The sequence below is a fragment of the Ornithodoros turicata genome, chromosome 8 (assembly GCF_037126465.1).
Source record: "Ornithodoros turicata isolate Travis chromosome 8, ASM3712646v1, whole genome shotgun sequence".
Taxonomy (NCBI): Eukaryota; Metazoa; Arthropoda; class Arachnida; order Ixodida; family Argasidae; genus Ornithodoros; species Ornithodoros turicata.
This window is the reverse complement of record NC_088208.1, coordinates 13039352-13052337: the sequence shown is the minus strand read 5'-3', so window position 1 is coordinate 13052337 and position 12986 is coordinate 13039352. Positions and strand designations below refer to the sequence as shown.

At 50.1% G+C, this 12986-nt stretch overlaps 1 protein-coding gene across 1 annotated transcript; it reads right to left on the bottom strand.

Annotated features, from left to right (window-relative positions):
* Positions 1-9056: 9056 nt before the first annotated feature.
* LOC135367519 (uncharacterized) lies at positions 9057-9677 on the bottom strand. The gene has a single exon (XM_064600816.1). The coding sequence runs from the start codon at positions 9675-9677 to the stop codon at positions 9057-9059; it is 621 nt and encodes a 206-aa protein (XP_064456886.1).
* Between the last annotated feature and the right edge of the window lie 3309 nt (positions 9678-12986).

The window sequence follows — 12986 nt, the reverse complement described above, 5'->3', positions numbered from 1 at the left end:
TTTGTGTTGCTCATGCTCAGGCTTGTTTCGCCATGGGCTTCGTCCACCAGCTCAACTGCGTTTACGCTATTTTATCAATCATTAACACAAAGCCTTCAGCTCCATGATTTATATCTGTGGCGCAGTCATCCTTTGCTGTTCTGCAGAACAAGTGTCCCTTTTTTCTACCATATTGTCCATAACATACTACTAACTTCGTAAAGAATAGACATTTGATGCATTGCTTTCATGCAAAAAAAATTGAAAAACGTCGGATTTGAGGATTTTTACTGAATATTTCGAATATTTTCAGTGCATAGTTGTATGCATATTTCCACACCTTTTAATGCGTATTTATCCACGCTGCAATAATGGCACAAGCATGAAGAGGCATATTTTCTCGCAAAAGGCCTATAATCTGTATTTGGTGCTCCAGCAACTCATTGCTTGTTGTTTTTTTTCCATAAAGATCCTGTTGATGCTGCTCGTCTTGGACGCATCACCACCCAAGCCTTATGGTCTTGCAAGAGACATGTGATACGTTTAAACGTACGACCGCATCTGATTCAGGTACGTGTGACTAATATGTTCCTTAGACTTGATTATAACTCATAAGATAAGATGCAGAAATGATGTCCAAGATCGCTCAGCATTCAGCCGCTACTAGGATCTCTATAGTTTTCCTATAGCTTCCTTTAGAGTTATAGCGGCTAAACTTAGTGCTTCCTTCTCTATAGTATACTTCTATAGTATACTATAGCATAGTGTAGTATAGGTCCTGTAAATGTACGTCGGCACCCGGGAACCCATGTATAAAACCGATACGGTCGGCATCGGCCGACAATGTACCGGCTAATTTTTTGTTTGAAAAGTGCATAAGACGGTAGCACCCGGAAACCCATCTATTCATAGGTATAGGTACCGTTATGGTCATCATCGGCGGCCAATTGCATTTTTTCGTTCAAAGAGTGATTTAAGGGGTTGAGAAACCGCATGGATAGAACTTTGTCTCTTGCAGGGTCTCTACGACTCACTCCACGCACTCCGTACAAAAACTCCCACCTCCCACGACCTGTTATTTCTTATGTTACCGAGTTTTAAAAATTCCCATTTTCGAGGCCCCTGCCAATTGGATTCACAACCCCTCTAACTATCAAATAAACGAATTCTAAAGGCCACAGCAACTCCAGTGGCACGACGTCACTCTCTAAGGAAAGGCTCCCATCCAGACGCCTGTTACTCTACGAGACGCCCGCATGGGCCGGCATTCCTTTTCTCAGGGTCGTGCTCTGGTTGGTTCTTAGGGAGTGACGTTTTCTCATTTTTCCAGAAAGGGAATTCCGGAATACTCTCAACATCCGTCGTCTGCTCTTGTCATGTATTTCGTCAAATACCTGTCCAACTACGCCACTATTTCGCTTGGGAGTTTCGATACATAATCAGTGGCCCGGGAGAAGTAGAATGGCAGTATAGTTTTGAAATGGCCTGGAATGTATGCGACCGACATAAATGTGAAGATTTCCTCATACCACCCCATGTCTTGACTGGTGATAAGCATGCTGCATTGAGTACTTAATAGGAGTCATGACAAAAAGTAAAAGTGGCTTCATTTTGGCACTTACGGAAACATTAACGCCAAGACAAATGGAAACAGCAAATAAAAGTAAAATGCTGGGTTCAATAGCAAACTCTGCTCACATCCTTTCAATGGCTTAGTGCTTGCAAAACTGTATTGTTCATGCAAAATGTACAAGCTCGGCAACCAAAATAGTCATATCAGGCACAAATTCGGTACGACTATCAAATCGAAGCTTGGACCACCATGCGGGGCATGTTGCTTGTTGCATAATAATGATGCCAGTAGGATAGCAACTATAGAGTAGAGGGTATGCCTATGTGTGGGTACCAGATGAAGACAGCATCGGCAACGAAATAGCGACATTAAATGTATAGATTTTCGACAGGCATATGGGACAAGCGGCAAGTTTCATCTAAAATCTAGACAACTTCACACAGCAGCAACTATACATCTGTAGTTCGTTGATGCAAATGACTTAATGACTTAGCAACTGAATGTGCATCACACCAATACTATAGAGGATTGTTATAATAAGAGTTGTCAACTGACGTCGATAGCAAGGGAAAAAATATCCTCAACTGGTACCACTTCGAACTTTGTGATTGAACTGAACCCAAGACTTTTCATTGTCACTTTCTCAGGAATGTAAATATGCTAGATAAAGTTTCATTTTCGTTATTTTCTCTCTTCTTATGGCAATAACTATTTGACGGGTTCATTGTCAAGCTCCATGCACCAGTGCATTGTTCAATTTACTCTTATGAGGATGTTATGATGTACAAGCACTTAAGGCTCATTCACACATATGTTCCTTCAAAAAGCTGTGGCGCCTCAGTGTTCGCAGCGCAGTCGAGGGGAACCGGTTACACAATGCCGAGCCGCCAGCGTGCAAACGCGGAACCATGTTGTTGCTATGTCAGGATTGTACAGACACTTCTGTCCCTCCGTCCATATTTACCCCGTGAACCATTTCTGCTTGAATCGTCAGCAATCATGAATCATCAGAAAGACATATGTGTCACACTACCAGGTGTTTCTTTTTAATTTTTTCTCTCTCTTTTCTTATCGGGACCGATTTTTTATTAAAAGGCTACGAGAGCAGTGTAGATGTTGTTTTTGCAGTTGAATTCTAAGGCCAGACGGACATCCTTTGGAAGAGAGTACGTAACCACAAGATGACTAGTAATTACCTAAAATTTATGAACTAAGTCTTTCGTTAGGGAGGTACGGGCAAAAGCGAAATAGCTGCACGAGAGACAGTCCTGGTAAAAATTCACTCCACCTTAAAAAAAAGAAGGAAAGAGTGCGTGCCGTGAAATATCCATAACTGAATTTCGGTATGCAAATGAGCCAAAAACGCACTAAAAAGAGTCTTTGGCGCATCACCTTTGCTGATGAAGGCTTATCTGAAGGGGCCGGAAAGCGGTTTATCTGGCCAGCAGATGGGCACCTACTCCGATCATCTCCATCCCTCCTAGTCATGCGGCCTTCTGACGCGAAATAAGCGCTGCGCTCCCTTGCTTTCAGATCGCCGCGGTTTCGGTTTCGGCTCGTTTCTGTATGAAAGTTTAACGATTTTAAAGCAACGCACCTTTGTCAGGATTTTTTAAACGTGGAATGGCTTTCAACTGAGACAGTCTCTCATTCTAGTGTTATCAGAAAATTTATTTATGAGCATCACCGACTGGCTGGTTGCGAACTTGCTTTTCCTGATATACCCTAACTAAGGAGTTAATTACTGATTTTTAGGTAATTAGTGATCTTGTAGACGCATACTTTCTTACAAAGGATGTCCGCCTGGACGTATAACACAACTGCGAAAACGACATTCATGCTGCTCTCATAGTGTTTTTAAAAACAATATGTCCTGATTAAAAAAAAAACACCCCGTATAATACAGACGCAGAAGAGGAACTTCAGAAGAAGTGAGACGAATATTTACCTGTCGGCGACCAACGCACATGGTCACACTCAAGGTCGCATTTATTTTCGTTGATTCTGTGGTTCCCCAAACCCCCAGCTCGCCGTGAACCAGTTTTCGTGACGAGGAATTCATTTACGCGGTCGCACCAAACGGACACACAAAAGGACAAAACATCCCCGCGCGGTATTGCTCTTGTGCTGGGAGGTCCGCCGGCGCCTAACGAAGCCATTTCTGCCCCTCCGTGAATACCCCTATTGGCTGAATGGAAAATATTTGGGAATCAGCTGTCGAGAGCTGCGGCTCGAAGCCCTCTCAAAAAGGTTCTGGGAATGCGTCGCGTATGGGAAGACGCGGCGCCGCCTCAAGAAACGCATGCGTGAATGAGCCTCAAGGTATGTCGGGATTGACATTATTTTCAGCTTCTGTGTTTATTATTTCATTTGTTGTCATTATTATCATTAGGAAGCGAAGAGAATTTGTGCGGTACTGCACTTGTGCTACGCCTTGGCTGACGGGCTACGCAGGGTAAGAAGTGACGGCATTACACAATGGCAGATTGAAAGACATCGAAATGTATTACGACAAACATAACGTCCAGCAAAAAGCGATTTAGGAACTTCCACAATGCAGTACTAGCGCAGCCTATTTCTCAATCGTTCGCGTGGTGTTGAAGACGTACCAGAAGATCACGGAGATCATCGCTTCCTAGCTATGCATGGTAGCTTTCGCTTGATACATTTTTTCTTCTTACCTTTACACGTTTTTCCATTCATTTTATTCCTTTTGCCAAATTCTTAATTTAGGCGCCAGAGTAAATAATCCACCTGCCAAAGTACCACCCATACCATACCACATCAGCTATACCATTTAATCTGAATGCAAAATTTTGAATCCGGGCACCAAATCACATAGTCTGTGTGCAGAAATTTTAATCTGCATGCTGCATCATTTAATCCGCCCGCCATTTATTTTAATCCACCAATGAAATAAATTGGTGGCAAGTATATTTCGTGATGTGGCAGCTCCGAATGCCTCTGTTTTGAGGAAATTTGTTTCATATTTTTGATTTTCCTGAAATGAGCGCGTTCCTAAGAACGCAACTTCCTTCCGTACAACATAATCTTGTGACGAAGGCAACTGATTGTAAATGTAGGTTAAGTATTTATATAAAAAACAAAAAACAAGAAGAAGGAGAAAATGGTGGCGGGATTATAGCTGGCCTGTGACTCTGAACATAAACAGAAGCCATCGGACGACGTTTCGCTGACCTGCGTACTGCTGATGAGGCCCAAGATGGCCGGAACAGCTATCCAGTACTGGCATGGCGACGTTTGACTTACAAACATATGCTATACGTGCAGCAAAGAGCTCCAGCTATTTTTCCACTAGTATACTTTGCTGGCTTTGCACTGGGCTTTCAGTGGTCAGTTACCTCACCCTGATGGGAGCAATCAAGTGTTACGTGACCTTCTGACGCCATCCGCTGAAAGTTGCCTGCCTGGGTACTGCTGATGAGGCCCAAGAAGGCCCAAACAGTTGCCTAGTACTTGCATGGCGACGTTTGGCTTACAAACATATGCTATACGTGCAGCAAAGAGCTCCAGCTATTTTTCCACTAGTATACTTTGCTGGCTTTGCACTGGGCTTTCAGTGGTCAGTTACCTCACCCTGACGGGAGCAATCAAGTGTTACGTGACCTTCTGACGCCATCCGCTGAAAGTTGCCTGCCTGGGTACTGCTGATGAGGCCCAAGAAGGCCCAAACAGTTGCCTAGTACTTGCATGGCGACGTTTGGCTTACAAATATATATCTATATATTATATACAGGATGTTCCACAGAAAAAGAGCCAGTGTCTAAAGAAAAAAACGGAGCGCTCTACACAAATGGAATCAACTGTACGTGCTCGGCAGTTGTGTGGTCTATCCAAAAATATATTTTTCATCGCCCCATGTCAATTAATTAGCGGTAATTAATTTTCTAAGTTTTTAATTATCGGTTTTAGATCTCATATATCAATGAGGAGGTTGTAGTACATGTCGAAAAAGACGCAACTGAAGTGGTTCGAGGTTGTTATGGCTTGTGGTTTCCTTTTTTCCCGGGTTTAAAAATTGCTTTCAGAAGCCACGCGCACCACAGAGCGCTCCCGCTCGACCCGCGCCCGCGCCATTAAAAAAAAAGCCATTAAAAAAAAACGTGTGCGGAACACGTGTCCTCTGGTGCTGTCGCGTCGTTCAATGAGTATCTGTTTCTCTACGTGCAGCCATAGAAGCCATTTTAATCTGTAAGTTTGAATTTCAAACACGTCTAGCATCATTTACTTATTTTTTTTAATGGCTTTCCCCCCCTTTTTATAATTCACTGGCTTGCACTGTGGCATTGAGGAGTGCTCAGTCACCCTCCTAGGTGTATATCGCTCGCTGAGTGACCCCTGGTTTGCCAATCCCGAACGATGCGCAGCTACCCAGGGCCGACGAGCCGCAAACACGGCGAAACACGTGTCATCTGGTGCTGTCGCATCGTTCAATGAGTATCTGTTTCTCTACGTGCAGCCATAGAAGCCATTTTAATCTGTAAGTTTGAATTTCAAACACGTCTAGCTTCATTTACTTATTTTTTTGATGGCTTTTCCCCCCTTTTTATAATTCACTGGCTTGCACTGTGGCATTGAGGAGTGCTCAGCCACCCTCCCAGGTGTATATCGCTCGCTGAGTGACCCCTGGTTTGCCAATCCCGGACGATGCGCAGCTACCCAGGGCCGACGAGCCGCAAACACGGCGAAACACATGTCCTCTGGTGCTGTCGCATCGTTCAATGAGTATCTGTTTCTCTATGTGCAGCCATAGAAGCCATTTTAATCTGTAAGTTTGAATTTCAAACACGTCTAGCATCATTTACTTATTTTTTTAATGGCTTTTCCCCCTTTTTATAATTCACTGGCTTGCACTGTGGCATTGAGGAGTGCTCAATCACCCTCCCAGGTGTATATCACTCGCTGAGTGACCCCTGGTTTGCCAATCCCGAACGATGCGCAGCTACCCAGAGCCGACGAGCCGCAAACACGGCGAAACACGTGTCCTCTGGTGCTGTCGCATCGTTCAATGAGTATCTGTTTCTCTACGTGCAGCCATAGAAGCCATTTTAATCTGTAAGTTTGAATTTCAAACACGTCTAGCATCATTTACTTATTTTTTGTAATGGCTTTTCCCCCCTTTTTGTAATTCACTGGCTTGCACTGTGGCATTGAGGAGTGCTCAGTCACCCTCCCAGGTGTATATCGCTCGCTGAGTGTGTGGCGGCTTTGCCATCGGCATCGCGGCGCCGCTGTTGTTGAGGCGCGAGCAAAATAAACGTTCGTACACTTGCTCCCTTGCGAGCTACCAGGAAGGTTGTCTCTTACCTGTGTCGCTACAACTGGTGACCCGGACGTGGAACCCTAACGTTCCATCCGCCATTATGTCTACCGGCGATGCTCCCCCAACTGGACAAGCCTTAGCGACAACCGCAGTTACACCGGTATCCTCCATCGCCGTCAAACTTCCTCCGTATTGGGATCGCAAACCCGCGACGTGGTTTATTCAAGCGGAAGCACAGTTTCACCTCTCCGGCATCTCGGCCGAACGTACCAAGTATTACCACGTCATCGCGGCCCTTTCACCATCAGCGGCAGAAGAAGTGTTTGATATCATTGCCAACCCTCCCGCCGATACCCCGTACCAAACCCTGAAAGCGGCACTCTTGAAGCGTACATCGCCGTCCGACCGCGCCCGTCTGCAACAGCTGTTGTCAGCTGAAGAACTAGGCGACCGGCGCCCAACCCAACTGCTGCGCCGGATGAAACAGTTACTCGGTGAAGGAAGCAATGCCAGTACCAACAGTTTCCTCCGCGAGCTATTCCTCCAACGGCTCCCTAAAAATGTCCAGATGGTTCTTGCCAGCACTCACAACCTCGGCATTGAAGAACTCTGTCCACAATCTCTGTCCATCCACAAAATTCCCTTCCCTGGAACGCCTTACCATTTGCTGTGCGACGTTTCCACCGGCAGCCCACGACCCCTCATTCCGCAAGATTTTCGACGACACATCTTCGACGTTTTTCACTCCCTGCACCACCCAGGAATCAAGGCCACTCAAAAGCTCATTGCGGCTCGCTTTGTCTGGCCCTCGCTGAACCGAGACGTCCGCGATTGGGCCCGCCTATGTTTGGCCTGTCAGCGCTCAAGAGTTCAGCGCCACACACTTTCGCCTCCATCACCGTTTCCTACACCCGATGCTCGTTTCCGTCATGTTCATCTGGACCTGGTGGGTCCCCTTCCCCCATCTGCCGGCAAAGCCTACCTTTTCACTTCACCTTCACTTGCATTGACCGCTTCACCCGCTGGCCGGAAGCCATTCCCATCGCCGACATAACTGCTGACACGGTGGTGCGCGTTTTCCTCGACAACTGGTGACCCGAAGACTATATGCACCAACCTTCCGCGCATCCAGACGACCCAGGCATGCCTACCCTTCGATCTGGCACCAACACTTCGCCTGGCACTTCGGCCACGGCCGTTACCCATGAAGACCCGACCGTTTCCCTCCGTCTCCCACCATTTTGGAGTCAAGACCCGGAACTTCGGTTTGCGCAGGTTGAGCGCCAATTCGACGCCCGGCATATCACAGCGCAGACGTCCAGATTTGGCCACGCCGTTAGCGCCCTTCCAGTCGAAATCGCTGCTGAGATCCGTGATCTCATTCTCAGTCCACCAGCGCAAGCTCCGTATGAAACGCTAAAGCGCGAGCTCCTTGATCGAACAGCGCTCTCCATCCATCGCCGCTTACAACAACTGCTGGGCGCAGAGGAACTTGGCGACCAAAAGCCTTCACAGTTACTTCGCCGTATGAGGCAGCTTACGGGAAGCACACCTATTTCTCCTGCTGCCTGTCTTCGACTCTTTTCTTCACGTAGCGACACAGGTAAGAGACAACCTTCCTGGTAGCTCGCAAGGGAGCAAGTGTACGAACGTTTATTTTGCTCGCGCCTCAACAACAGCGGCGCCGCGATGCCGATGGCAAAGCCGCCACAAATTCCCCCCCTCCTAGCGCGTCGCTGGAAGGCGACGGGTGCGGACCAGGTTTTTGGACCAGCTCACGGAACGGCGTATGGTCGATGGAGGGGATAAGCCTGGGCCGGGCGAGGAAGTTGAGAGGGCGGGTTCGGGAGGTCGATGGAGGTCGAGGTTGATAGAGGTCGAGGGAGGTGGATGGGTGTCGAGAAAAGCAGGCTTTAGGCGCTCGATGCTGACATTTTCCTCTTTCCCGTTGACGAGAACGGTGTAATAGCTGGCCGCTCGGCTCAAAACGCGATGCGGGCCGGTGTAGGGGGGCTGCAGAGGTTTTCACACTCTATCACAGCGAAGGAAAACGTGTGTAGAGCTGCACAGGTCAGGATGTTGGTAGGGACGCCCAGAGTAGGAACGGGAGCGGAAACGCTGGCGACGTGGCGACGGAGAGCGGGATCGAGTGGACAAAGCCGCCACTAATTGAGTCAGGTGAGCGAATTGTTGGAAAGAGTGGCGAAATTCGAGTTGGCGTCAGGGAAGGGAGGTACACTTGGAGGAGCATCGACTTGAGGTGCTTGGACGAAAATCCATGGTCATAGTAGCAGGTGATGCGACTTCCATGACTGCGTCTGCCAAACTCGCTAGTTCTTCAATGCCGAGGTTGTGAGTGCTGGCAAGAACCATCTGGACATTTTTAGGAAGCCGTTGGAGGAATAGCTCGCGGAGGAAACTGTTGGTACTGGCATTGCTTCCTTCACCGAGTAACTGTTTCATCCGGCGCAGCAGTTGGGTTGGGCGCCGGTCGCCTAGTTCTTCAGCTGACAACAGCTGTTGCAGACGGGCGCGGTCGGACGGCGATGTACGCTTCAAGAGTGCCGCTTTCAGGGTTTGGTACGGGGTATCGGCGGGAGGGTTGGCAATGATATCAAACACTTCTTCTGCCGCTGATGGTGAAAGGGCCGCGATGACGTGGTAATACTTGGTACGTTCGGCCGAGATGCCGGAGAGGTGAAACTGTGCTTCCGCTTGAATAAACCACGTCGCGGGTTTGCGATCCCAATACGGAGGAAGTTTGACGGCGATGGAGGATACCGGTGTAACTGCGGTTGTCGCTAAGGCTTGTCCAGTTGGGGGAGCATCGCCGGTAGACATTATGGCGGATGGAACGTTAGGGTTCCACGTCCGGGTCACCAGTTGTTGTCAGCTGAAGAACTAGGCGACCTGCGCCCAACCCAACTGCTGCGCCGGATGAAACAGTTACTCGGTGAAGGAAGCAATGCCAGTACCAACAGTTTCCTCCGCGGGCTATTCCTCCAACGGCTCCCTAAAAATGTAAAGATGGTTCTTGCCAGCACTCACAACCTCGGCATTGAAGAACTAGCGAGTTTGGCTGACGCAGTCATGGAAGTCGCATCACCTGCTACTATGACCATGGATTCCGTCCAAGCACCTCAAGTCGATGCTCCTCCAAGTGTACCTCCCTTCCCTGACGCCAACTCGAATTTCGCCACTCTTTCCCAACAAGTCGCTCACCTGACTCAATTAGTGGCGGCTTTGTCCACTCGATCCCGCTCTCCGTCGCCACGTCGCCAGCGTTTCCGCTCCCGCAACCGGTCTCCTCGCCATCGCAGCCCAGGTTCACGCGACAGGAACGGGCTTTGCTGGCACCATCACCGCTTCGGCCAGGAAGCCCGACACTGCTTCCAACCTTGCGCGTGGTCGGGAAACCCGCCGGCCAACCACTAGTGGCGGCGAGTGGACGTGGCCCTAATGATTGCCGCCTTTTTCACATCGTGGACCGTACCTCCGGCATGCGTCTTCTCGTGGATACTGGCGCTGAAGTTAGCGTAATCCCTGCCTCGAAACTCAGCCGCCGCTCCCGAGAACCTTGCTTATCCCTCAAGGCGGCCAATTCAACCACCATCCCTGTGTACGGCCAAAAGTCCTTAACCCTAAACCTTGGATTGCGACGAACCTTCCGCTGGCTGTTCCTGATCGCCGATGTTCACCAGGCGATCTTAGGAGCAGATTTCTTACACCACTTTAACCTACTCGTCGACGTTTCTGGGAAGCGCCTCGTCGACTCTTTGACACACCTGTCTGTGCACGGAATTCGCGCCCCGGCAAGTCCCCAGCGAGTTCTTTCGCTTGCTGAGCCATCTCCTCCTTATGCTCTCATACTAAAGGAGTTTCCCGCACTCACCAAACCACCTGACTGGAACCAGCCCGTCCAACACGACGTTTTACATCATGTGCTCACTACTGGCCCTCCTGTTCACTTTCGACCACGTCGTCCCGCTCCCGAGAAGTACAGGATTGCCAAGGCCGAATTCGATCACATGTTGGAGCTCGGCATCATTCGCCCATCATCCAGCACCTGGGCATCACCCCTCCATATGGTGCCTAAGAAAACGGGCGACTGGCGGCCTTGCGGTGATCACCGCGCTTTAAACCGCATCACCGTCCCTGACCGCTACCCCATTCCGCACATCCTCGATTTTGCAGCCAGCTTGGAAGGGGCCACAACGTTTTCGAAAATTGACTTGGTTCGCGCGTACCACCAGATTCCTATGGCGCCGGAGGACATCCCTAAAACAGCCCTCACCACCCCATTTGGCCTCTTTGAATTCTTACGGATGCCCTTCGGGTTGCGAAACGCGGCCCAAACCTTTCAAAGGTTTATAGATTCTATCACCCGCGGGCTCCCTTTCGTGTACGCCTATCTAGACGACCTGCTGGTGGCCAGTCGCTCTGCAGAAGACCACGCCCAACACCTCCGCGCCCTCTTTGCACGCCTGGAACATCATGGCATCGTCATCAACGCTGCAAAAAGCGAGTTCGGTGTAGCAGAGCTCGATTTTCTTGGCCATCGCATAAACAGCGCGGGAATCTTACCACTACCATCCAAGATAGCTGCCATCCGCGATTTTCCCCGCCCAACTTCAGCCACCAAGCTCCGGCAGTTTCTCGGAATGGCTAACTTCTATCGCCGTTTTGTGCCCGCCTGCGCCTCTACGCTCCAGCCTCTGGAAGCGCTTCTCTGTTCACGCAAACCTCCGCCACCAACCCTACAATGGACAGCAGAGGCTACCAAGGCTTTTGACAAGATCCGAGACGATATCGCCGCAGCTACACTCCTTGTCCACCCTCGGCATGACGCCCCCACAAGCTTAATGGTGGACGCCTCGGGTGCCGCGGTTGGCGCCGTGTTGCAACAACAGGTCTCATCCGGGTGGCAACCTCTCGCTTTTTTCTCGAAGAAGCTGAAACCACCTGAGACGCGATATAGCACCTTCGGCCGCGAGCTGCTGGCCGCTTACCTCTCGGTAAAGCACTTTCGACACTTTCTGGAAGGACGCTCTTTCATCATATTCACCGATCACAAGCCCCTTACGTACGCCCTGTCATCCGCCAGCACCAGTTATACGCCACGAGAAACCCGACATCTGGCCTACATTGCTGAATTCACATCAGACATCCGTCACGTCACTGGCACCAACAACCCAGTCGCTGACGCCCTCAGCAGATCTGTCTCAACCGTTGACTCTGCCAAATCTCCGTCGACGCTGTCCTTGGACGCCTTGTCCGAAGCCCAATCCATGGATTCTGAACTCGCCACGTTCCGCGCCAACTCGTCGTCTGGCCTGGTCATCCAAGGCATTGCGTTGCCAGGCGCGTCCAAGCTTGTGGCCTGCGACACTTCCCAAGGACGTCCCCGCCCTTTCCTTCCTCGGGCCTTCCGTCGCGCTGTGTTCGACACATTCCATGCCATACCGGCGTCCGCGCGACGCGAGCGGCCATTTGCGAGCGTTACGTCTGGCCGCGTATGAACAGCGACATCAGCCGTTGGGTGAAGGCCTGTCTGCCCTGCCAACGAAACAAAGTTCACCGCCACACTCGCCTGACGCCTTCTCCTTTTCCCCCGCCCGATCAACGTTTCGACCATATACATGTGGACCTCGTGGGCCCGCTTTCACCAGCTCAAGGTTTCAGATATATCCTCACTATCATCGACAGATATACCCGCTGGCCGGAAGCAGTTCCTCTCTCAGATTCCACGGCCCCAACTGTCGCAGCGGCTCTTCTCCGTGAGTGGGTCTCCAGATTCGGAGTCCCGTCGATTATCACCACTGACCGGGGCCCGCAGTTCGAGTCGGCGCTTTTCTACAGCCTTACCAACGCTCTTGGGACTCGCCGCATTCGAACAACCGCTTACCATCCCGCATCCAACGGCCTTGTGGAAAGACTTCATCGGCAGCTCAAGACCGCATTACGGTCATCCCCCGAAACTCCTTGGCCTGAAGTCCTCCCCATTGTCCTGTTGGGAATCCGCTCTGCGTTCAAGCCAGATTTCGAGTGTTCCTCGGCAGAGCTCGTGTATGGCATGGCGCTCCGGTTGCCCGGTGACCTCGTGTCACCCCCATCTACTCCCGCCATACTCCCACCATCCGATTTCGTCAC